This window comes from Schistocerca piceifrons, chromosome 3, assembly GCF_021461385.2.
Source record: "Schistocerca piceifrons isolate TAMUIC-IGC-003096 chromosome 3, iqSchPice1.1, whole genome shotgun sequence".
Classification (NCBI taxonomy): Eukaryota; Metazoa; Arthropoda; class Insecta; order Orthoptera; family Acrididae; genus Schistocerca; species Schistocerca piceifrons.
Window position 1 is genome coordinate 216371799 of NC_060140.1, and position 25489 is coordinate 216397287.

Genomic DNA, 25489 nt, shown 5'->3' on the forward strand with positions numbered 1-25489 from the left:
ACCTATCCATTTCCCTTTTCAAATTTTCTAATCTACCTGCCCGATTAAGGGATCTGACATTCCACGCTCCGATCCGTAGAACGCCAGTTTTCTTTCTTCTGATAACGACGTCCTCGTGAGTAGTCCCCGCCCGGAGATCCGAATGGGGGACTATTTTACCTCCTGAATATTTTACCCAAGAGGACGCCATCATCATTTAATCATACAGTAAAGCTGCATGCCCTCGGGAAAAATTACGGCTGTAGTTTCCCCTTGCTTTCCGCCTTTCGCAGTACCAGAACTGCAAGGCCATTTTGGTTAATGTTACAAGGCCAGATCAGTCAATCATCCAGAATGTTGCCCCTGCAACTACTGAAAAGGATGCTGCCCCTCTTCAGGAACCATGTTTGTCTAGCCTCTCAACAGATACCCCTCCATTGTGGTTGCACCTACGGTAGGGCTATCTGTATCGTTGAGGCACGCAAGCCTCCCCACCAACGGCAAGGTCCATGGTTCATGGGGGGTCTGGAGCTATATTTGTAAGAATTATCTGCTCGTTTAATTGTCCTCTATTCACCCCTTCTGTTCATACCTACAATAGTTGAACACCCTGAATATTCTGTATGTATGTATACTGGAGCGACTCATTTTCATTACATTATGATAACAAATCCTGTATTATTGTAATATGATCCTTGGATGAGTAAATAAAATAATAAAAATATAACTAAATAAATGAATAAATAAATATATAATAATAATAATAATAATAATAATAATAGTTGATGTAACAACAGGTTATTACTCAATTAAGTTGAGCATGCTTTGCAGTGTGTTTCACAATTTCTACTGCAGGTTTCTAGGAGTTGTAGAGGGTAATTAGTACATAAAGTTTTGATAAGGAACCCATGTTCAGAAATAAAAAGTTTGGATATATAGTAAGTTTGAAGACCAGATCACTTTCCAATCTCCCACTTCACAGTATGCGCACAAACTGGAAGTGTGTGTCATCACTGGCCCATACTGTAATTGTTACATAACATATTCATCTGACTACAACAGTGGCTGAGAGAAATTGGTACACTTCCAAATAGGAGGGTTGAATGTGGTGCTGCAAGAATGTGCTGCACTTTTGACTTTGAAAAGTATGTCTGTCACATAGAAGTGCTAGAAATATTGCCCATGCCATGGGCTCCCGTAGAGCGCACAGATCAGACTTCACAATATGCACACAACAGACACAGTGAAGTGGGAGGTTTGAAAGTGATGCAGTCTTCAATCTTGTTGTACATCTAATTGGCACATTTGTGGACATAAGTTCCTTATAAAAACTTCCTCAATTCTCCTCAACAACTCCTTGAAGACTAATATTAATTGAGAAGCATCTTGTACATTCATATTTAAGGACTGTTCATTTCAAAGTCAGAATTTCCTTCAGTAGTCATTAGCAGCCACATATCAGAATTAAAAATATTAAAAGTTCTGCACAGAAGCGTATAACTTTACATACGAAGAATTGGCGCCTACTATGAACACTTGCAGTAAAACAAACTAACAAGACAAACTACATACTTATTCCTGTGGGGCTATAAGCGAACCAGTGGCTAAAGTATGTGATTTAGACTCTTCTGGTACTCCATCTTCTGCGTTAACATTTTATACACATTTTCTTGTGGTGTTCTAAGTGACTTTCCAAAATTTTCCATCATTCTATTTTCCAATATTCTTTCAGTAAGAGAAAGGAGACAAAGTAAAGGTCCTGAGAGCTTCTCTATATTACTACAGGATTGGTGACACTGTGTTATTTTAGAGAGTACTGCCGTAAGCTGTAATTTTATATCATTAGCAAATATGATATCGCATAGAAATGTGCAATATACATTAACAAGATTTCAAAAAATCCAATGTATTGTACAGGATTTTTCAATTCCAGCTCAGTTGACAAACACCGTTGTGAACAGCCAAATATAAACATTACAAGATGATATTCAAGATTTTCTGGAACTTACCATGCAATCCATGTAGTACTTTCCAGACACACCTTCTACTTCTTCTGATATAGCTAGATGAAGAGTTGTTTGTGCCCCTTGTTCCGGAGTCTGGAAATAAAATTAATGTTCTATGAACAAGTTACAATTACTTAGTAATTAATGTAATGCAGATATAAAATGTCTATGACACAAAAAACAAATTCTAATGTTTTGCAGATGAGTTCATGATTTAGTATTTAGAAAGTGTTGATCAGTGTTGAAAACATACGTCATTTTCAGGAGTCTCCCCATAAAATGAAGCCATTATCATCCTGTTATTTTTAAAGAACTAATACAAAAATTAATTACTATTATTTATGGGACACCATAATTTAAATTACTGGCTATGGTTACAGATTCATGTTACCAACCTTTTGAATTTACTCTTAAATATGTACACAATTAACTATGTAACTCCCATTTGTAAACTGTTATTAAATAGTCTTCATTTGTATGGTTATAGCATCTGGAGATGGCATATAATTATGTAAGTACTTCGTTACTCGCAGCTGCACTCACACATCTATAGTGTTGCTACAATGAGTGATGGTGAGCAAATAAGCTACTTTACATGCATTAAGGTCAATTCCTCTTATGCGTCTGCCTGTGTGTGTAAGCACAGCTCATGGATGTGCTCCCTGTTCTCCCTCTCCCGAGCTGCCTCAAAGCACAATGCATTGCCATGTGCAGCACTGCTGCTGAGCAGTGCATACATAGGGGCATGACCAGAAGTGTGCATCTAAGCATGCTACTGAAGCAGTTACACATTACACAATGTGTACATTATGCAGCAAAGAGTGTGGAAGTATGGATTAAACACAATGAAGATTGTATAAGGTTTGTATTCATTACTTCGGATCATAGCACATATCAATACAACCATTTTCACCAATATGAACAAGTTCAAAGGTCAAGAATAAATACCTTTTCCAAAAGGTAGATGTTTTTCCTTAGATATCAAATATTCTTCCAACTAATAAGCATAATGTAAAGTTTCTAAAGTAGCGTATGCTCTTCCTAAGGTATCGAGCTATCTCCTTACCAAATTTCATAGAAATCAGTTCAGCATGTTAGTGCTGAACATTTAACAACCAAGAGTTACTTTCGCATTTATAATATTAATATCGAAAAAACTTTCAATTACAATTTTTTTTCTGTGATCTGATTGTCATGAAATAAAGCCTATACGGTGTCTCAAGTTGTGCTTAAGTTACCTGTGAAAATCTCTTTAAAATTCTTCCAGTAGTTTTGGGGAAGCATGTTCAAATAGATGGACACAACAGTTTTATTATTAGTACAGATTAAGAAGATATGATACAGATTATAAAGCTTCTTTGTGTACAGTGTTTGCAGTAGTATGATTGAGAATATGAATGATGAGCTTGTTTGCTTTACTTGGGAGAGAGTCATGTAGAACCGATGGTGCAAAAAGCAACTGGCACTAAGGTCTACATCCGTTAACACACAGAGCATGTACTTCAAGACTGCTTGTGCCGGAGTCATATGTTATTTGACACTGAGTTGCCAAGGCTGTACGCCTGGTTGGTTAGGAAGGAGTTGGAGTTTGTGATGTCTGAAGATAGGTGTAATCCCGAAACACGTAACATGTTCTAATAAAAGAGTCAATTGAACATCTCATGACTTTATTGTGATTGTACAGCATTGGTTGCCAATTATTAACATAAAAATGATCGTAAGCCTCAGATAGGATTTTATGTCCTGTTTATTAGAAAGTATAAATTTCAATTCCACCAAACACTGCATGTTACTTTCCGAAGCATTGAAATCAAGATTGTGATGCACTTAAGTAAGCCAGTCATAGCTCGTGTCATGTTATCTCGCCAGCAGATTACAATGGATATTCACAGCGTAGAACACGTGATGTAGTCAGCCAATAACAATATCACTGTTAAATAGCATGTATATACAAATTGGAAAAGTTAATGGTTCAAATTAATATACATATTGTTGCTACACGTAAAGCAAAGCTTTCACATGTAATATTGTCTTCTCCAAGTTTAATAAGCTGCATGAGAAGCTAAGCTTTCACATATAATGTTGATCTTTTTGTGCATGTTACACATTAAGATACATCACACAAATGTGCCAGTAAAATTTTTAATAACGACATAAATGTCTGATCTTCTGGGCTCAAAATTTTCCTAAAAGTTCGTCCACAAACAGTTGATTTTTGAATGAGAGTCAAACACTTTGTGATTTAAGAAATTAATCGTACATTCTCGCACATAGTTCAGCTTGCATAGAAGGAAATTTACTTTGAAAGTAATGCTTTTCAAACAACCATCTGAAATATTTCCCCGCAACCTGTTAGAAACAGGTTCGTTTCAGCAGCTGCCAGAGAGTGCCAGATAGCAGGCGTCACCCAGCTTGCGCAGCTACGATGACTCAGGAAGACTGTATGTTTGTATGTGTAAAACATTTAATTCGGCTTCCAGTGCACATTCTTATGTCAAGATTCAGATGTAAATTTTCTTGGAGTACCAGTGCTGTATTATCTCATGTTTGGTTCTTTATTGTGGCATAATGCCATACATGCTAGAAGATGAAAAGATGCAATTTTGAAATGCAATGAGCAGTTTAAACTAGCCAATAGTGTGGAATAAAACATTTTGTTTCAAATAAATTGACTGCCTCAGCGTAAAATATTATCAAAAGCCAAATTTCTTTAGCAAACCGACAAAAATAACGTCATTGTTCTGCAAGACGATTAATGCTTGACTGTCAGACAGGTGGAAATAAAATCTGAAACTAACAACATATTTTATCCTTCCATAATTATGTGAATGTATTTTAATTCACTTGATAGCTCCCAGACACAGAAATCCATTTTGTTTTCATTTGACGTAAGAGCAATAAATGAAGAGGAAACAGCAAACTCACTAAACGTAAACACAGATCACGCGGAGACTATCCACCTCCCTACAAGCCAGACTGCTCTGCGCATTAGCACCAGATGCACGATATTTCCGAACCACGGCAATACTAGATAGTTGTGCCCCCCCCCCCCCCCCCCCTCCCTTGAGCATTTGAGGTAAGGTGCCAAAAGCAAAAACATAACAACACGGGATGGCGACAAGAAGGGCATCTGGCCACCCTCTGCCACTAACATCACCAAATCCATAGTAACAGGGTCGACACGAAGTTGAACAAAGGTCCAAAGGAAAGGAAATGGTGACTTGAAACCAATAAAGACAAGTGACAAGCAAGACAGCACACATTTCTTCAATCCTTAAATCCTAGCATTTTTTCTGTCTAACCTTGTTACTGCTGCTTTACATGGTGTGCTTTCCTTTCTGTGAAAGGATCTTATCTCATCACATTTCACCAAACGTTTTGCTACATGAAAAAACAAAATGTCAGTGTCCAATACCGAAAAAGATGTTAATACAAACAGTACCCAAGACTGGTGTGGTTTCTCCGTCTGATTACATGAGTTTTGTCACTGTCTGCCAGATAAAACGAAATAGGCCTGTCTAGTAGTGCAGCAATTGTGCCATGACAGAATATAATTCATGAAGCACCAATATGAAATGCCTATTAGGCCTACTACAAGCAAAAAGCTTTATGTTCGGAAATAGTTTTACATTTCATTCATACACTCCAGCTTCAAGCATGAGATCAAAAAGTAGTAGTTAGAAATTTTTATATAGATTTGGAATCGTCATATTTTTCCATAATTTGTGTGATGTCCCCATTTCTTCTCCTTCCTCTTTCTAACAAACAATCTTGTCATCACCAATTCTGTAACTATTCCTGCCAGTGTCAAAAGTTTTTCTCCAGTTAACTTCACTAACACTGCCACAATCAATGGCTTAGTTATCCCACGTTTATTCTTCGGTTAGGTGTTATTACGTGTTCGTAGAACGTGTTTTTCCACACTACTCCCAGAATAGAACTTAGGCGGCTGTTACCAGGGTCTGTACAACTGGCCGTTACTAGTGTAGTGGTCTGGTCAGAAGTTTTCTAACTAAATTTCATTTTCTTGGTTACACTGAGAAGATAATCCGTAATCTTTCTTACCTGTCAGTCATTTACTTCCCCTCTGGTAGTCTGAATCTATGGATTTAGCTGGTAATTATAACAACGGTGATCATTCACAAACCCAGTCAACCACATAGACAGACAGCAATTGGCATTCACCCATATGGCTTTATTCCGTTCAGCTCGTATAGCCCCATCCCCTTCTGTCTGCAGGAATGTTTATTTCTACATGCGATGGGGATTCCATGGCAGAGACATGACATACACTATGCACTCATTCAAAAATCAACTTATAATTCATTCATAAATAAACTTAGCATATGTTCAAAAACCAGCAGGAATGTGTTTCAAAATCATATGGATAATCGATAGACCAACATGCGCTGGATAATAGGCGCTTTGTGAAACAGTTTTTTTTCCCTCAAGAATATGAATTTGCACCCCCAACCCGAAACTGCCGCCTGGGGCAGATACCCTGGTTTCCCCCCAGTGAATCCGTCACCTTGCATGCAACAGTAAAATTTTTCCAGGTAGCATCTTGCTGCTACTGCTTATACAGTTAACAGCCACACTTCTGTAGCTAGAAGTGGGAGAAGGTACTACACATGCACAACTCAACTGCGCATATGCATGAGTCTGCTCGCAACTGCTCAAATGAATCTAATGTAAACAGTTGTGACGTCACGCACATCGAAAGCAATTTGTTGTTATGAAGCACTGCACAGTTTTCCTAAAGCCTCTGACACATTTCGCTGTTCGCAGACGCTTTTATGAGCATTGTGTTTGTTGTTGTATGTGCGGCATTTCTTTTGCAACTTGAGTTTTGTTTTATTTTCTTTTTCTCTCTCTCGTTCATGTTTTTTGTTTTGTTGTGGTCTTCAGTCCAGAGACTGGTTTGATTCAGCTCTCCATGCTACTCTATCCTGTGCAAGCTTCTTCATCTCCCAGTACCTACTGCAACCTACATCCTTCTGAATCTGTTTAGTGAATTGATCTCTTGGTCTCCCTCTACGATTTTTACCCTCTGCACTGCCTTCCAATGCTAAAATGGTGATCCCTTGATGCCTCAGAATATGTCCCACCAATTGTCCCTTCTTCTAGTCTAGTTGTGCAACAAATTTCTCTTCTCCCCCAATTCTACTCAGTACCTCCTCATTAGTTATGTGATGTACCCATCTAATCTTCAGCATCCTTCTGTAGGACCACATTTCAAAAGCTTCTATTCTCTTCTTGTCCAAACTATTTATCGTCCATGTTTCACTGCCACACAAATACTCCATACACACTCCATACAAATACACTCCATACAAATACTTTTAGAAATGACTTCCTGACACTTAAATCTATACTCGTTAACAAATTTCTCTTCTTCAGAAACCCTTTCCTTGCCATTGTCAGTCTACATTTTATATCCTCTCTACTTCGACCATCATTAGTTATTTTGCTCCCCAAATAGCAAAACTCCTTTACTACTTTAAGTGTCATTTCCTAATCTAATACCCTCAGCATCACCCAATTTAATTCGACTACATTCTATTATTCTCATTTTGCTTTTGTTGATGTTCATCTTATACCCTCCTTCCAAGTCACTGTCCATTCCATTAAACTGCTCTTCCAGGTCCTTTGCTGTCTCTGACAATTACAATGTCATTGGCGAACCTCAAAGTTGTTATTTCCTCTCCATGGATTTTAATTCCTACTCTGAATTTTTCTTTTGTTTCCTTTACTGCTTGCTCAATATACAGATTGAATAACATCGGGGAGAGGCTACAAACCTGTCTCACTCCCTTCCCAACCACTGCTTCCCTTTCATGCCCCTCGACTCTGATAACTGCCATCTGATTTCTGTACAAATTGTAAATAGTCTTTCGCTCCCTGTATTTTACCCCTGCCACCTTTAGGATTTGAAAGAGAGTATTCCAGTCAACATTGTCAAAAGCTTTCTCTAAGTCTACAAATGCTAGAAACGTAGGCTTGCCTTCCCTTTATCTATTCTCTAAGATAAGTAGTAGGGTCAGTATTGCCTCACGTGTTCCAACATTTCTACGGACTCCAAACTGATTTTCACCACGGTCGGCTTCTACCAGTTTTTCCATTCGTCTGTAAAGAATTCGTGTTAGTATTTTGCAGCTGTGGCTTATTAAACTGATAGTTCGGTAATTTTCACATCTGTCAACACCTGCTTTCTTTGGGATTGGAATTATATTCTTCTTGAAGTCTGAGGGTATTTCGCCTGTCTCATACATCTTGCTCACCAGATGGTAGAGTTTTGTCAGGGTTGGCTCTCCCAAGGCCATCAGTAGTTCTAATGGAATGTTGTCAACTCCCGGGGCCTTGTTTTGACTCAGGTTTTTCAGTGCTCTGTCAAACTCTTCATGCAGCATTATATCTCCCATTTCATCTTCATCTGCATCCTCTTCCATTTCCATAATATTGTCCTCAAGAACATCACCCTTATATAGACCCTCTATATACTCCTTCCACCTTTCTGCTTTCCCTTCTTTGCTTAGAACTGGGTTTCTATCTGAGCTCTTGATATTCATACAAGTGGTTCTCTTTTCTCCAAATGTGTCTTTAATTTTCCTGTTGGTTTATGTTTCATTTCTGCCATATTATAATATCCTTTGTTAGAGTATTGTTTCTCAACAGTCACAAGTGCAAAAATTTAACTGAAAACTAGAAAAATAATTTCCCGGACTTCTAAAAAATTCCCGGGTTTTTCCCAGTTTTCTACCGGGTGAAAAAATTCCCAGGTTTTTCCTGGATCACCCGGTTGTCCCATACTGTATACACCTTGAGAACATTGAACTTTTAATAATCATTTATTTCTATGTTAACAATTTGTTGCTCTCCCATACTAGCCCCAACTGATTCTTCACACAGCTGCGCGTTTTATTCTGGCTGATGTCTGTTTATGTCATCTCAGAATTCGCATGCCCACACAATGGTGTCAATGGTCTCTGTGCAGCGGTGTGTTGCTGTCTGGCAAATGGTGGCCATGTCCAACATGAAAGTTTGGTCTTGCGCTGGCTGCTGAAGTGTCATTAGTCCCACTCAAAAATCTACAACAATCCTCGATGACCCATCAGCGATGTACCTAGTGTCAGTAGTCATGTGGTCAGTTGATTTCTTCCCTACCAGCCTAGTAGATTTCAGCACCTGGGTGTTTAATAGGAACAAGGGCCTCAAGAGGCCTCATAACTAGCTTTCTGGTCCAGTGGGGGCAGCATTCTGTGATATAGTGTTGTTGGGAGACAGTCAGATGGCAGGCAGCATGAAGTTCATCAGGTGGAGACCATCATCACAAGTACACCTTCCGCTCATTCATAGACTGTGCTGGAGCATCTAGCACACAGATTCACTACAGTATCATAAACACAAAACTGAGAGCCATTACTGTGGAAGCCCTCAATCCCAATGGCCAACTGACAGGAGCTGGAAAACTGGAGTATTTAAAGTGAGCTAGCATGAGGCTATAACGTGCGGCTCAGTTTGTAATGACCACGTGTTGTCCTCATTCTGCAATATTATCTTAACAGGTTGTTAACTGATGCATCAGATCCTCACTACAAATGCTTGTGTAAGCGATAGAGTTTCTTGCACCGTGTCTTACGAGCTAATGAATATGCTTGGCTCCCCTCCCTTGGTTTTCTGGCACATTTTTCTTTCTGCCGGCTGTGTATTTCTCACTCGGTGAACAGTGTCGTAATGTGTTAAAAGTCCAATCCACTTGCGACATACCGGTAAGCATGCTGCTTCAGCTGTTTAAATTGATATTACCTGTAGGAATACGAGTTTTCATTAAATTTTCTAATTTCTTATCCCTTACTATCCTGTGCCACAGCGCATGCCTCCTTTTTAAGATATCCATCCTGTCTTTCCTTTTTTCCACTTATTAGTAATTAGTCTATACCGGTCTTACATTTTAAAAAAACTATTCTGCAACAGTTTTCTGGGTTGCTTCTCAGCCTAAGTCTTGTATCATAGTTTAACTAATCTACTTTGTCAATTTGTCCCAGTTACTTACATTATTTACATTTTCCACTTCCATTACTTATTACGAGTTCGTATCCACTCTATTGGTATCTGATGGATTGTTGCCTCATTTGAATGAGACATCTTGTGCTCTGAACAAATGTAAGCTGCACACATAAACCGAGATTAAACTTTTCATTGATACAACAAAAGTAACTGTATTTTGTCTATGTTTCTTGTTACATTGTTGCATGTGTTGCAATATTCAATTGACCAATTTGTCCTTAAGTTCTCAATTTGTCTAGGAATTGTAAGAAAGTGTAATATTTGCGTCATGATGGTAACTGGAAGGTGAACTTGTGTCCCTGATACTCCACATCTAATTCTGTTAATTAACAATCCATTTTGCTGGAACTTTAGTTTCATTATCCTGTTGGTTTACCATTTTCACAGTAAGTGGTAATTACTGCTTCACATGTAAATGTGGAGTAAGTCGAGTGATCTCCAAGTTTCTGGAATTTTGGCTGAGGAGCTACAAGTTTTTTCTCGCACTCTAATACTTCCATTTTCCCTGAAAACAACTGCATTTCACATGACTGATTGTTCATTTGTATCATCCTTGTTGGACGTATAATTACATTTTCTCTGCTATAATCTTTCAGATTTGCTACAGACATAATTACATGAGCATCTATGCACCTAGAAGTCAAACAATGGAAACTCCAGGTAGGAATATCAACAATGTAGGAAAAGGTAGATTGCTACAAACAGTAAAGATAACATGTTACGCTGCCAAAAGGAACAACTAAAGAGATACTTACACAAAGCCTTTATCAGAAGAGAAACACACGTCATTCATGGACACAACAAATGCCTCGCTCACACACGACTGCCGAATCCAACAGCTTGGACCAGAATGCAACTATCACTCTGGCCTGAGCTGCCAGAGTTGGTGGTCTTGTGTGAGTGAGGTGTGCTTGCTTGTGTGAATGTGCTTGCTTGTGTGAATGAACAGTGTGTGTTTCTCTTTTTCTGACGAAGGCTGTGGCCGAAAGCTCTGTCTCTTAATTGTGCCTTTCTGTAACTTAATGTGCCATATTCATGGTAAGTAGCAATCTTATCTTTTTTCTGTCTAGATATTAATAATATTTCACGAGTTTGTATTCATTTCCCAGTTGTATTCCATTTATTTGGAAATGGAAATATTGTGTAACACTGGAACTGTGTGTTTATACATGCTACTGGATATTGTACACTCCTGGAAATTGAAATAAGAACACCGTGAATTCATTGTCCCAGGAAGGGGAAACTTCATTGACACATTCCTGGGGTCAGATACATCACATGATCACACCGACAGAACCACAGGCACATAGACACAGGCAACAGAGCATGCACAATGTCGGCACTAGTACAGTGTATATCCACCTTTCGCAGCAATGCAGGCTGCTATTCTCCCATGGAGACGATCGTAGAGATGCTGGATGTAGTCCTGTGGAACGGCTTGCCATGCCATTTCCACCTGGCGCCTCAGTTGGACAGCGTTCGTGCTGGACGTGCAGACCGCGTGAGACAACGCTTCATCCAGTCCCAAACATGCTCAATGGGGGACAGATCCGGAGATCTTGCTGGCCAGGGTAGCTGACTTACACCTTCTAGAGCACGTTGGGTGGCACGGGATACATGCGGACGTGCATTGTCCTGTTGGAACAGCAAGTTCCCTTGCCGGTCTAGGAATGGTAGAACGATGGGTTCGATGACGGTTTGGATGTACCGTGCACTATTCAGTGTCCCCTCGACGATCACCAGTGGTGTACGGCCAGTGTAGGATATCGCTCCCCACACCATGATGCCGGGTGTTGGCCCTGTGTGCCTTGGTCGTATGCAGTCCTGATTGTGGCGCTCACCTGCACGGCGCCAAACACGCATACGACCATCATTGGCACCAAGGCAGAAGCGACTCTCATCGCTGAAGACGACACGTCTCCATTCGTCCCTCCATTCACGCCTGTCGCGACACCACTGGAGGCGGGCTGCACGATGTTGGGGCGTGAGCGGAAGACGGCCTAACGGTGTGCGGGACCGTAGCCCAGCTTCATGAAGACGGTTGCGAATGGTCCTCGCCGATACCCCAGGAGCAACAGTGTCCCTAATTTGCTGGGAAGTGGCGGTGCGGTCCCCTACGGCACTGCGTAGGATCCTACGGTCTTGGCGTGCATCCGTGCGTCGCTGCGGTCCGGTCCCAGGTCGACGGGCACGTGCACCTTCCGCCGACCACTGGCGACAACATCGATGTACTGTGGAGACCTCACGCCCCACGTGTTGAGCAATTCGGCGGTACGTCCACCCGGCCTCCCGCATGCCCACTATACGCCCTCGCTCAAAGTCCGTCAACTTCACATTCGGTTCACGTCCACGCTGTCGCGGCACGCTACCAGTGTTAAAGACTGCGATGGAGCTCCGTATGCCACGGTAAACTGGCTGACACTGACGGCGGCGGTGCACAAATGCTGCGCAGCTAGCGCCATTCGACGGCCAACACCGCGGTTCCTGGTGTGTCCGCTGTGCCGTGCGTGTGATCATTGCTTGTACAGCCCTCTCGCAGTGTCCGGAGCAAGTATGGTGGGTCTGACACACCGGTGTCAATGTGTTCTTTTTTTCCATTTCCAGGAGTGTATTTTGATGTGCAAATTAGCTTCTCTTACATGAGGCTATAAAATAATGGGACTATTGCTGCGAAGCATTTTATTTAAAAAATGTACATATTTAGTTATTGTAACCCTCAATATACTCTCCTCCTCTATCCCTACAATGCTCCATGTGTATTTGCCATTGATGGAAACAGTATTGGAAGTCTTCCTTTTTCAGCTCCTTGATGCTATGTGCTGCTTTTCTTTCATTGCTTCGAAAGACTGAAATCTTGTTCCTTTTGATGCAGATTTGACCTTCATGTATATATAAAAGTTATATGGTGCTACATTATGCGAATACATAGAATTAGAACAAAAATAAATAGGAAGGTGGTTAATCAGTCAGAATTATCAATTTGGATAGTTGTAATGGACAGACAACAAACAGAAGAGAGCAATTTAAATAGTTTCTTTCACACTCCACATGATGTCAATATTCTACAAATTGTTTCAGTTCCTACCTTCATACCCTAATCAGTCTTCCTCTATCATTTCACATTGCTCGAAAACACAACAAAATGGTGTCTAAGTTGTTCATTCTGGATCACCAAATAATGAATTAAACAAATTGAATTTAAGATATTTGTGAATGACAAATCTTACCTTGAAATATAGTTTTGCAATCAGTTTTATGGGTAGATTCAGTGGGAAAGGCACATTTCGAAATATTCCCGAGTCAATCATGCCTGGATGCAAGCAGTTAACAGTGACTCCTGTAAGAGAATTGCATTTCCTATTATAAGAACTGACATAAAACACAGAGTAATGTTTCAAAGATACAGGGTTACAATTATTGAGCTACACGAAATAAATTGTCACAACTTCTGAATGGTTTGCATTTGGACGTTCAAACTGCATGGTTGGCTGCGGGGGCATGATGGGAATTAATATGCACATTATGGTTGATTAGTAACAAAGCCCACTTTCATTCAGATGGATTCGTCAATAAGCAAAATCAGAGCATTTGAGAATCTGCATTTCACAATCAAGAAACCTTTTCAACTTCAACGGGTGACTGTGTGGCGTGCAATGTCGAGTCACGGAATAATCTGTGTAATATTCCTTGAAGGCACGGTGACTACCAAACAGTGTGTGAAGGTTTTGTGTGAATGTTTTGGAAGACAATTTCATACCCATTATCCAAAGTGATTTCAACAAGATGTGGTTCATGCAAGACTTAGCTCGACCCCATTGAAGCTGTAGAGTGATGTCACAGAGGAGCACATTGGGGACCCCATTCTGGCTCTGGAGTATCTACAGGCCATTGACATGTGCCTCGACTGTACGCCATATTCTCAGGAACTGAACATATGAGACTACTTCTTGTGGGGCTATATTAAAGACAAGGTGTACAGCAATAACCCCAAAACCACTGCTCAGCTCAAAACAGCCATTCAAGAGGTCATCGACAGCATCAATGTTCTGACACTTCAGTGGGTCTTGCAAAATCGCTACTCATCTGTGCCACATCATCACCAATTTCATCTGTGCCACATCATCGCCAATGATGGCAGGAATATTGAACATGTCATAACCTATATCCAAATATCTGTAGTGACATTTACTTGTTGAAAAAAGTGTGTGCATGCTGTAGTTTGTAACATATTTGCGCTTTTTATATATAGTTCAATAACTGTCACCTTGCATCATACACAACTCGTAAGTGCTGTGTGCTGGTAGATAGATACTGAAACACTGTTATAATATCTCAGTTCAATGGAAGCCAGTGTGTTACTACAAATATCTTTTTCATAAGAGCGTAACACTTGACCATTTTGAAAATTTAACTTTTACAATGGGGATGGAAAAAGTAAAGATGCAGGCTGTAATAAACCCAATTATGTTGGTGTATTGAAAAGCAAGGCCTCTAATTTCTTTATGCAAAAACTCTTAAAGCTTTTGAAACAAAAAACAAACATTATAAATGTTCTACATCTTTATTCTTCACATCTACCTATTTGCAGCCTTCTGCTGCTACGGGGCTACAAATTTTACCATGTAACATGGCAATACGTAATGTTGTAATCAACTTTTGAATTCGAAGAGTCTGTACACACATCGAGCACCCTCTCCTTCAGAGTGACATTGCCAGACCACACGAGCCCTACGACACCTGCAGCACTCTGGCTCTTGGGGCAAACTGTTATTGATCATCCTCCATTAGTCCGAACTTGACCTCAGCTGATTTTCATCTGTTTTCAACACAGAAAGAACGTCTTTGAGGACTTCACTTTGATGGTGATGAAGCGGTGCAAGCTGATGTGAGGTTGCAGCTCCATCAACAAAGTCAAATCTAACAGTGACAGTATCAACAAACTGGTCTCTTGCTGGGAGAAATGTGTTCATCATCAGGGTGACTACGTTGAGAAATAGATACGTAGACGTGAAGAATGCAGATGTAGAATGTTAATAATGTTTGTTTTATTTCAAAAAGATTTAAAGATTTTCACATTAAAAATTCTGAGGCATTACTTTTCAGCATGTCATAATTATGTACATTTACTGCAGCAAGGATAAAGGTCCATGCGATGTGAATACAGCATGTGCTGACTGCGATTCTGTTCACATGGCCACAATGGACCACACAACTCCAACCAAAGTGTTGGCTCGAAGCCAGAGCACTGCACCAGATGTCCAACTGTCTCAACAGTTCAGCACCATCCGACATAGGGTGGAGTAGTGGTATTCGCGCCACTGCATCAGTTTTCAGTAGCCAGACACAACAAATGCATATAACTATGGCGACACATGGTGAGGCAAAATGTAGGATTTTCAGGTGATGTCCATTTAAAAATTGCCTACAACGATGACTGTACTCATAAACTACCAAGTGATTACAGTCTGGCAGTCTGCAATACTGACTGACAGCTACGATAAACATGGTGTTTTGGGACAGTAGGATAAAATGTGTGTTCAATATGAACTCCAAACTTATCAGCCAGCTTAAGTCTCTCATGTACTGACACTGTTTTACATGCTACATTATAGACAACAGCCAGCCAAATGTAGCAGGGTATCTGCAATACTTTTTCAAAGAACTGTGACTACTACTGCTACCCTGGTCACACAGTCAGTAATTTGTTCAATTCACTGATCATAGTCTTCCAACAGCCATGTTTCAGACTTTGTGGACTTTCATACACATTGCAGGTTGAGTAATTCACTAGCATACATCAATTTCATGTTACACTGTGTTTAGAGGCTGTTATATTGCACCACATGGAAGGCTTCACATAATACTGAATTCTCACGGAGATTGTATTCATTTCTATAATCCCAATTATTTGTGTATTGCCATGTTCCTAATCTGTTCATTATCACATATAGCCTTTCAATTTTTGCAAATCTTTGTGTCAAGGGGGAGAAATTTTCTGCAAACCCTCAGAAAGGCAGTTTCTATGATTAAGTTTTGCAATTCTGATGAATTTGGACAATAATTACAGCCCCTTTTTATGCTCCCATAAACACATTTGCTGAGAGCAACATTATTTTTTTCCAATTTATCTGTGGCTCCACTTACCTGTTCCTTCCAGTCTCCGGGCAAGTTCTAATGTGAACATGATGTTGGCATATTTAGACACATAGTAAAGGTAGCCAGGGAAAGTCTTCAGTGGATTTACATTTTGTAGATCAACCTTGGCAAATCTATAGAGTTCTGAGGCCACAACAACAATTCGGCTGGGCACTGACTGCTTCAGGAGATCTGGAATATAGAATTTACTGTTTAGCATACCTGTTTTACAATTTTCTTCTTACAGCTTTTTCTTACCACATACCATTTTTATTTCAAATGTACATGTAAAAGCAAGAAAAATTAGAGATTGGCATTAAAATATAAAATAAAGGGTTATTTAAGACAATTTCAGCTTTTTTTTTTTTTTTTTTTTTTTTTTTTTTTTGGGAGGGGGGGAAGAACACACTCACAATCTAGTGATAAAGTTTTGATGACCTCAATTAAAAATCCTGATCCATGGTGAAATATCTGTCATAGAATGAAACCGAACACTGACAAACAAAGTTTCACATTTGTTTCCAGTAGAATAATTATATCTGGTGGCTGAATTGTGGGAGGGATGGCTTATGTGAGCAAGACCGGGATTCAGATCATTGCTTTGTATCTTAGTAGCACTACCAGTAGGTGAAGAGGTAGACAATAATGACAGGTAATAGGAACACAGAACTAGGAAGACTGGTATTTCACGACTCAGAAGCATTGGAGTGGTGCTTTACGGTCAGATAATTAGAAGGTACAATGGCTGGTTCTGTTGGTATCTGAAGAGTACAACTACAGAAACAGAACATCAACTGATGCAATACTGTCTTATTACTTAAGTTTTTTTCAGTGTCAAGAGATTACCACCACTGAACATGAGTTCTTCATGTACAGTCTCTCTTCAGTTGTACTGGCTGATTTTTCAGTGTACATGTCCTTAGTATGGAAGAGCTCTTCTGTAGTTTTCTCTTAGAAATCCCCATGCAGTTGCTTTGCATAGCCCAAACTGGTATTTATATGAGGTGTGATGAAAAAGTAACAGGAATTTTAGAATTTCGCAAGCTTTATTGATACAATTTTTAATTTTTCTTATCTTGACGGTACACATGTTTCTGATGTATGTGTGTTTTCAGCTGTTTTGAATGTTTGGTTTATTGTTGACAGATGGAAAGCTTCTATGTGTTTTTGAGGGCTCGTCGAATTTTTACTTTCGAAAAAGATGGCTCAAATAATTTCTATCAAATTTTGCTTGAAAAGCTGAATAAAGTGTAGCACAGCATTTCAAATGTTGACTGTGACCTTTGGTGAATCTGCTATGTGTAAGACAAGAGTTTATGAGTGGTACAAACATCAAGGAGTGTTGATAAGATGTTGAAGATATGGCAACCCTGGATGCCCTAGCACATCAATTACTTATGACAATGTGGAAGTAGTAAGGAAAACAGTACTAGAAAATCGCCGAATCCCCATCATAGATGTTGCTAATGATATCAGCACATCCTGTGCCACATGCTAAGCAACGTTTTAGGAATGATATGTGTAGAACCAAAGTTTATTCTGAAATTATTGAACTTAATCAATAACGACATCATGTACACGTCGCTCAGGAATAGCTGAATGAAATCGACAACAACCCAGAACTTCTACAGAAGATTATAACAGGTAACAAAACAAGGGCACAGGGGTATGACATCAAAAACAAGGCCCAATCATCCCAATGGAAACTGCCTAAAGAGCCAAGACCGAAAAAAATTTGGCAAGTTTAATAATGTGTGAAGGTTCTTTTAACTGTTTCTTCGATTACAATGAGATAGTGAATTGTGAGTTCCTGCCTTATGGTCAATAATGAATACTGCCTGGAAGTTATGCACCATCTGCGTGAAGCACTCTGAAGAAAACAACTACAATTGAGGCCAAATCACTCATGGAAATCGCATCAGGATAATGCTCTTGCTCACACCTCAATGCTCGTTCATGATTTTTTGGCAAAACACAAAACTGTTATGATGCCTCAGCCACCGTATTCACCAGACATGGCCCCCTTTGGCTTCTTTCTATTCCTGAGGCTGAAGAGAACCACAAAAGGACGTCATTTTGTCACCAGTGATGAGATGATAACAGAATTGCTGGAGGAGCTGAGCACCACAACAAAAACTGAGTTCCAGAAGTGCTTCCAAGATTTGAACAAGCAACAGTACAGCTGAATTATATACAAGGAGGATTATTCAGAAGGAGATGGCATTGATGAATAAATAAAGATTCTTTAAGAAAAACTTTACTTTTTGATGGCACATCACGTGTCTGTCCTCTGGCCAGTGGCCAGTATGAAACTTAAGGATTATATTGGACAAGAATAAAGTCGAGGGAGGTAGAAGGAAAGGATTCTTTTAAAAGCTATGTTTTTCAATACTTTTAAACAATCTTATTGCCTCCAAGATATTTTCCATTACACACCATATGTTTGTCCAATCTGTGAATCCATTGTTGGAAACATTTTCGTGCCCATTTGTAGTGATGGCTGATATCTCCTTCCTTGCATTTTCTTGATCCTATGTGGTACCATGACTCCCCACCAGAAACAACTAAGAAAACATCCTGGTTCAGCTTGGGGCTTTTTTTTTCCAGAGCAAAGCATGCTTCCATTCTCTGATCTTTTTACTGATCAGTCAGTATTCATACCACAGATTTGGCAGTACCCACTGTAATTCTTAAGTCTTCGGCTAAAGTTTACTGAACCGAGGTCCAAGATTATTCATTCAACTATGCCATGTGTTCAATATTTCATTGTCAGTTTTCAGGTGCAAATTCACAAATTTTCTTCACATTTTTGTATGTTTGGGCAGCAGACGTTCAGAATGAGATTTGTCATCAATTAACATGTCCCCACTTTTTAAACAAGAAAATAACTTTCACACTCAAATTTTTCCAGCATCACCATCTTTGTACAGAGTTTTTGATCAAAACGACAGCTTCTGGTGGCATTTATCTAAAGCACGGAAAGAGAGACAGAGAGAGAGAGAGAGAGAGAGAGAGAGAGAGAGAGAGAGAGAGAGAGCAGAGCAGCTGTAGTAAGGCAATTCACTGCAGGCATGAAACTTTCCTGGGCGATGCCAAATACAATACCGAACTCTAAATCATGCAACATGCCCATATTGAGAAAAATGCATACATGCATACTTTGCACACTCCATCCAGGGCAGTGGTATTCTGGGAACCTCTTTAGTACCCCACACAAGATCAGCTACTGACCCCTCTTACTCATCTTTTAAATTTGCTGCAATGCATACAAACAGAGTAGATACTGTTACTTCATGGGTGATGTATGTATTCTGCAGTGCTACAATATCAGTCTCATAATGTTGTGGCTCAAACTGCACAGTGCACAACAAGACATTGATTTAGAGAACACTCGGTATTAGACTTGCTATGGTCTCCTTCCTACCTTTAGCATAATAACAGAGAACCTGTGCTATGACAATGTGCATTTTTTCAGTTTGATATTGTATTTTCCTTGCAACAGATTAAATGAAAATTGAGACAGGACAAAATCTGATGTGGAATGTACGTATCAGGTTGGCCAAAAAGTATAATGTCCTCAGCCAACAGGCAATTAACTATCAAAAGTGCCACATGCTCTCAATCTATGAAATTGTTCAGAGAGGGTAGGAATTTAAAAGGCAATGGCACAGAGTTTGAAGACCCAGAAACTGTATGTATCTAGATGAATTTCTGGATAAACTAACAATAAGAGATGTAAAAACTGACTAACAAAGAATGTAAATTATCTTAGGTAATCTGAATTGTTACATTGCTACATCAATATCCGTATAAATTTAGTACCAACCAGAACAACATCTGATTCATAATCTTGCATTGGTCATGTTGTTACAAATCCAAATATGAAGGAATTACTAGTATGAAGTATTGAAAAGTGCCTCTGGACCATACAACTCTAGCCACACAGATTAAGACAGATCACAAAATTACTTAATCACTTATAAATGAGGACCTCACACACACAGACTGGCAGAACATATACAGATGAGATGATATCAATGAAAAATGGACCATTTCTATGAGATACTTAACCAAAATAAACTAAAGAAATCAGAGTACATGAAATATCTTAAAATTCCTCCAGAAAGCCACAAATTAAAGGAAAAGACTAAAGACCTATGTGTGCTATTCAGAGATACAAAATTACAATACTTCCTAGCAAAATTTTAAAACACCAGAAAAACGTACGAAGAATCCCTGGAGATTCTAAAAACACACTATTACGCTGAATAGTTAAGCGAATCTAGTAATGTTAGTAAAACAGCATGGAATATACTAAAAAAAGAATGCACAAATAAAGGAATCCAAGATGCAGTAATATAACAACAGAAGAAAATGGAATGTTAGCGGGTGAGTCTAAAACAGTATGTGAGGCATTCAGAAAACATTTTAGTAATGCATACAAAGAATAAATGGAACAAACACAACAAATAAACTCCATTAAAATGAGTAAGTCATATTTCCTAAGGGGCACAACAGAATATGTGATAATGAAAATAATCTCAAAACTCAAAATAAAAACATACAGTGGCGGGGATGATATATCATCTGCATTAATTAAGGTATGCAAAACTGAATTAATGAAAATCAATATCACATTTAATAAGCAGTTCAATTAGCCAGGGGACCTTTTGTAAGCTATTAAAAAATTGCTGAGATACAATTGGTGTAAAATAATTACAGGCTAATTTCATTTATTTCAACACTTGGCAAGTAACTTGAAAGGGTAATTCTACACCAAACAGAATCTTTCTTTTGTATATACAACCTATTAAACAACTTGTAGCATGGGTTCCACAACAACAGCAACTTTTTTTTCCACAAACAGCTAAACACACTGGATAAAGGAAACTGAAGTATCTGCACTAGCAGAATGGAAATGGGGAAAAAACAAATCTGAAAACAATAGGACTCACCAAAATGATTCAATAATACAATCTCCAAAAGAACAACAGACTATTCCAACTGAGGATCATTGCAAATATAAAATAACAAATAATAATAGAAAAGACCCACTCTCCACAGGGAGAGACCACAATCAAACAATTATACAATGTCAAGATGTTTGTCAACTATACCAAGTCCACCTGCAAGAGATCAGCCAGCTACAAGAGACGTCTGGCTATGGTTGCCATGATGGCAGCACTGTATACTTCCAAGCGGTGTGTCAAACTGCCCTTTGCCAGCAGTGTGCCGCCTACAAAGCCCATTTTGCAGATTGTATATGCTGGAACTATTTTTGATGACATGCCTAGTGTATCAAAGTGGTTTCTGGGCTAGCTGCAACCTCTGGTGAAGCTACTCTGCACACTCCATGAATGGGTAGCGGTCCCTGGCGGCCGTTGGTGGAGACCTGGTGTTGTTTTGTGGCCTCCAGTAAATATTTGTGTTGACAACACAGATGATGTAGGTTTTCCTGGTGAATACACGCACTGTGATGCAGGCATCCTGTGTAGGTTGGACGTGAAGTGGGATGCCGATGCAGTAGGTGCTACAATGTCCGAAGCGGGTGGCCACAGCAGAAACAAAGTCACTGGGGCTTTTCTAGATTTGCCTAAGGCATTTGATTCTGTGACTCATGAGGTACTATTATCCAAATTAGAAATTTATGATATAAGAATAATAGCACTAAAGTTTATATATGTTCATATCTCCGACATATAAGACAGTGCACTAAACTGTGTTATAAGTATGAAAGTAAAAAATCCTAGGAGTAAAATCAGCATACAAAATTGTCAACTATGGAGTTCCCCAAGGAAGTATTCTCAGTTCATTTTTGTTTCTTTTCTGTATTAATGACTTAACACAAGTGCAAAGCTCAAAACTAATGAACTATAATTGTGAGACATCATTCATTGGCCGGGGCCCTAATTATTAGCCAGCAATACAAAACAAAGAGAACTCTAAACTGATCTAGAATATCTAACAATGAACGAACTTAGACTGAATAAGGACAATAATGAAGTTCTTGTTGAATTATAACGAATGTCATACTGTATCACTATCTACAGTTGAAACATCTGATAAACTATCAGAACTACAGATCATAGTCCACTTGATGCTGGCAGAAAATTTTGTACTATGTTGCCAAATAATATAATGCAACTCCATGGAAATATTTTTATAGGCAAATTGAAACTTATTAATTGAAAAATGTTTGTAGTCACTCAGAGATTTCTGAGCTGTGTTATGAATAGTTCAAGTTTTGCATACCTCAGTATACTAATGGTGATAAATATTTATATAATAGTATCTAATGTGCTACTTGTACATATTCATTCTATGCATAGCGTGATACTTTTGTAAATGTTCAAAACTAACTGTGCAAGACTGCAAAGTTATTATGGCCGCCACTGCCGCCAACAACAACAACAACAACAACAACAACAACTACTACTACTACTACTACACTTCTCCTGTGACTAACTGTTGAACAGACCATTACTTGGTTAAGCACAACCAACTAGCACATACTGTCTACTGTTGATGCAAAGTGAATAAGAAAGGTTCATTAGTTCTCATATTTAACAATTTTGTTAAAACTTTTAAATATAATTAAAAGTAACCAATGAATAAGAAAAAATACCAATCAGCAAGTGTGTCAGTAGAAACGGTCCATAGTGATTGGTGGCCATAGTAAGTTCCAGTCCATCCTCTGTGGCTTTGGGTCCAAATGCATGTGCACAACCTGCATTGTGTATCAGCACATCAAGACGTTTCTCTGAAGACTTAATAGCAGTAGCAAACTTTCGAACAGACTCCAGGCTGCTAAGATCAAGAGGCTGCACAAATACCGATTCATTGCCAGTTGCTGCTACTATTTCATCTGCATAAGAAAACATGGTTTATGGCAAACAAAAATACAGCATATGTCAAACATGTATCATTCAGACAGTAAAGCAACAAAATTTAATCCAAAAAAACAATTAGGATTTTGTTTCAATTGCTGTTATCACTAATTTCACACCTAACATGCTGGTTTGTTATTATTTTAGACAACAGATCTCTTTTTTAATTTCCATTTTTGTGTGCTACTATCTTAACATGACTGTATAGTTCCTGAATGACAAGAAATGACTTTCAATGTTGGTCACAGTCAATGATAGAAAGTTTCTTATGCCGAGTTTTGAACACTTACGAGAACATTGTCACTGCAAATAAAAATGAGCTACTAGCTTTGTACAATTTTTGAAACATGATGTCCCCAAAGGCCAGAGTGGTGAAAAAAATATTCTCAAAATTTATAACTTAACACCACAAATTTTTCAGCAATAATTTGGCTCTTTCTTGACATTAATTACAATTAGGAGTGGTTAATAAATTACAACTGTGATGTTTTGTTAAGCAAGGTGTCTTTGGGATATTTAAAATATTGATGGCAGGCAATGAAAACCTTATAACCCCATGTTGTTAAATTTTATACGAGAAGCAAAGGCAGTTTCTTAAAATATATATCAAGAGATACAGATAATGTTGCTACATGTGTAATTATATAGCAGATTCCCAGTTATTTACAGATTAGAGAAATCCATGCACTTTCAAATTTCTTTGATAATGAAGTCACTGGTTACAGGAATGATGAGGCTTTCAGAGACAGGTGGAGTTACGGGGTTTTCATTGCCTACCATCAACATGGAATTTCCTTTAATTAGTTTTATTGTTTCGTGTAATGCCGGCTGACTGTGGAATAACCAGTCACTGTAGCATTTGAAAGAGCTTTAACAACTGAAGCAGTTGTGGGTAGATATCAGGAATGCAGTGATATTCTTTTTTCCTGCTGCCTCACCCTTACAAAAGGATGTCCTACTCCCTTTTTAATCTTCAACCTATTGATAGCACAGGCATTCCACCTCCCATGTAGGTAAGTAGTGGCCAGCAATGTCTCAATCATATAATTTATTACGTCATTTAAACACACACACACACACACACACACACACACACACACACACACACACACACACACACACACACAAAAGCACAACAACATGCACACATGTGCCGCTGACTTCAACTGTGAACTGCAACTGTGTGTGACATGAGCAGTAATCTAAGTGGGTGATGCAGGTAAGGAGCCAGCATAGGGCAGGAAGGGAGACTCATAGCAAGGTGGGGGTACAGAAAGATGTTCTGCTGAGAGCAAGCAGAGAAGTGGTGGGGACAAGATAGGGCTCCTAGGTGCAAAGGGAGATGGTGGCAGAAAAGGGAGAGGGGAGAAAGAGAGAAGGGGAAAAGACTGCAGGTGCACTGGCAAAAGAGAAGGCACACGTATTTAACTTGTGGCACCAACTGCAACACCTGACGTAATATCAAGGAACCAAATAAAATTATTTTGGAAGATGAGTATAAATTATACACACACAAAATTTTATTTTAAACCATTTGCATGGGGGCAAGACTTTTGCACAAATTATCCAAGAATACAGAGAGCATCATCTATCTGTTATATTGACACTGAAGTTAGTGTTTTAAGTCATGTTCTATTATCAGCTGCTGGCCCATAGAAGTGTCAAAGTTGCCTGTCATCAGTCTGTTAATGCTTAGCACAATATGCAAAATAGTTTACAATAGTTACATCTGCGTACTAATGTTCCGCTTTGTTAATTTCATATTATTGAAGAGCCTTCTTGATTTTGGGCTGTAAGAAAGAAGGTGATGTGTACATTATCACCCTCCCCCTCCCATTTTTAATTCTCTGGCTTACCAAAAAAAAAAAAAAAAAAGAAATATGGTTACGTTTATCATAAATTAGAATTAATTTGCCCAAACAGCTGTTTAAGTTTTGCATAATGTGCAGTTATTTTGTATGTCTAACAGTGACATAATTACAGCTACAACTTACCACGGATTTTCTTTGCAACATCAATAGAGCGACATGCCATAATTACTCTTGCCCCTCTTCTTGCCAATTCAAATGCTGTCTCTTTGCCAATACCTGCAGGAAAAACAAAGATGAGTTACAGTTATTTCAGTGATCAAACTAGTTAATGTGGCATAATGGTTACAACGTAAACCCATCTGAACAGTTAGAACCAATGGACTTGAACAAGAAAGAACAGGACCATCAGTGGAAGCCGTCTATTTTGCATTGTCAATAACTGTAATGTTCACAATTCCACCCCTGCATCCAGTGTGTGTGTGTGTGTGTGTGTGTGTGTGTGTGTGTGTGTGTGTGTGTGTGTGTTCCTGTTATGTGTTTCTGTACTCCACACAATGTCCCACTATAGTTAACAGAGTGACTGCCTTTCCCTCACTTTATGAAT

The 25489-nt window shown here is 39.0% G+C and overlaps 1 protein-coding gene across 3 annotated transcripts in view; it reads right to left on the reverse strand.

Annotated features, from left to right (window-relative positions):
- Positions 1 to 25489, reverse strand: part of LOC124789279 (retinol dehydrogenase 14) — a 111699-nt gene that overhangs the window by 4718 nt on the left and 81492 nt on the right. For all 3 annotated transcript variants that reach the window (XM_047256583.1, XM_047256582.1, XM_047256584.1), the window contains exons 3-7: positions 25069 to 25161; positions 22813 to 23052; positions 16197 to 16379; positions 13280 to 13389; positions 1989 to 2078 (exon numbers count right to left, since the gene is read on the reverse strand). In XM_047256583.1, coding sequence (XP_047112539.1) covers positions 1989 to 2078; positions 13280 to 13389; positions 16197 to 16379; positions 22813 to 23052; positions 25069 to 25161 — 716 coding nt within the window. The remainder of the gene's footprint in view (positions 1 to 1988; positions 2079 to 13279; positions 13390 to 16196; positions 16380 to 22812; positions 23053 to 25068; positions 25162 to 25489) is intronic.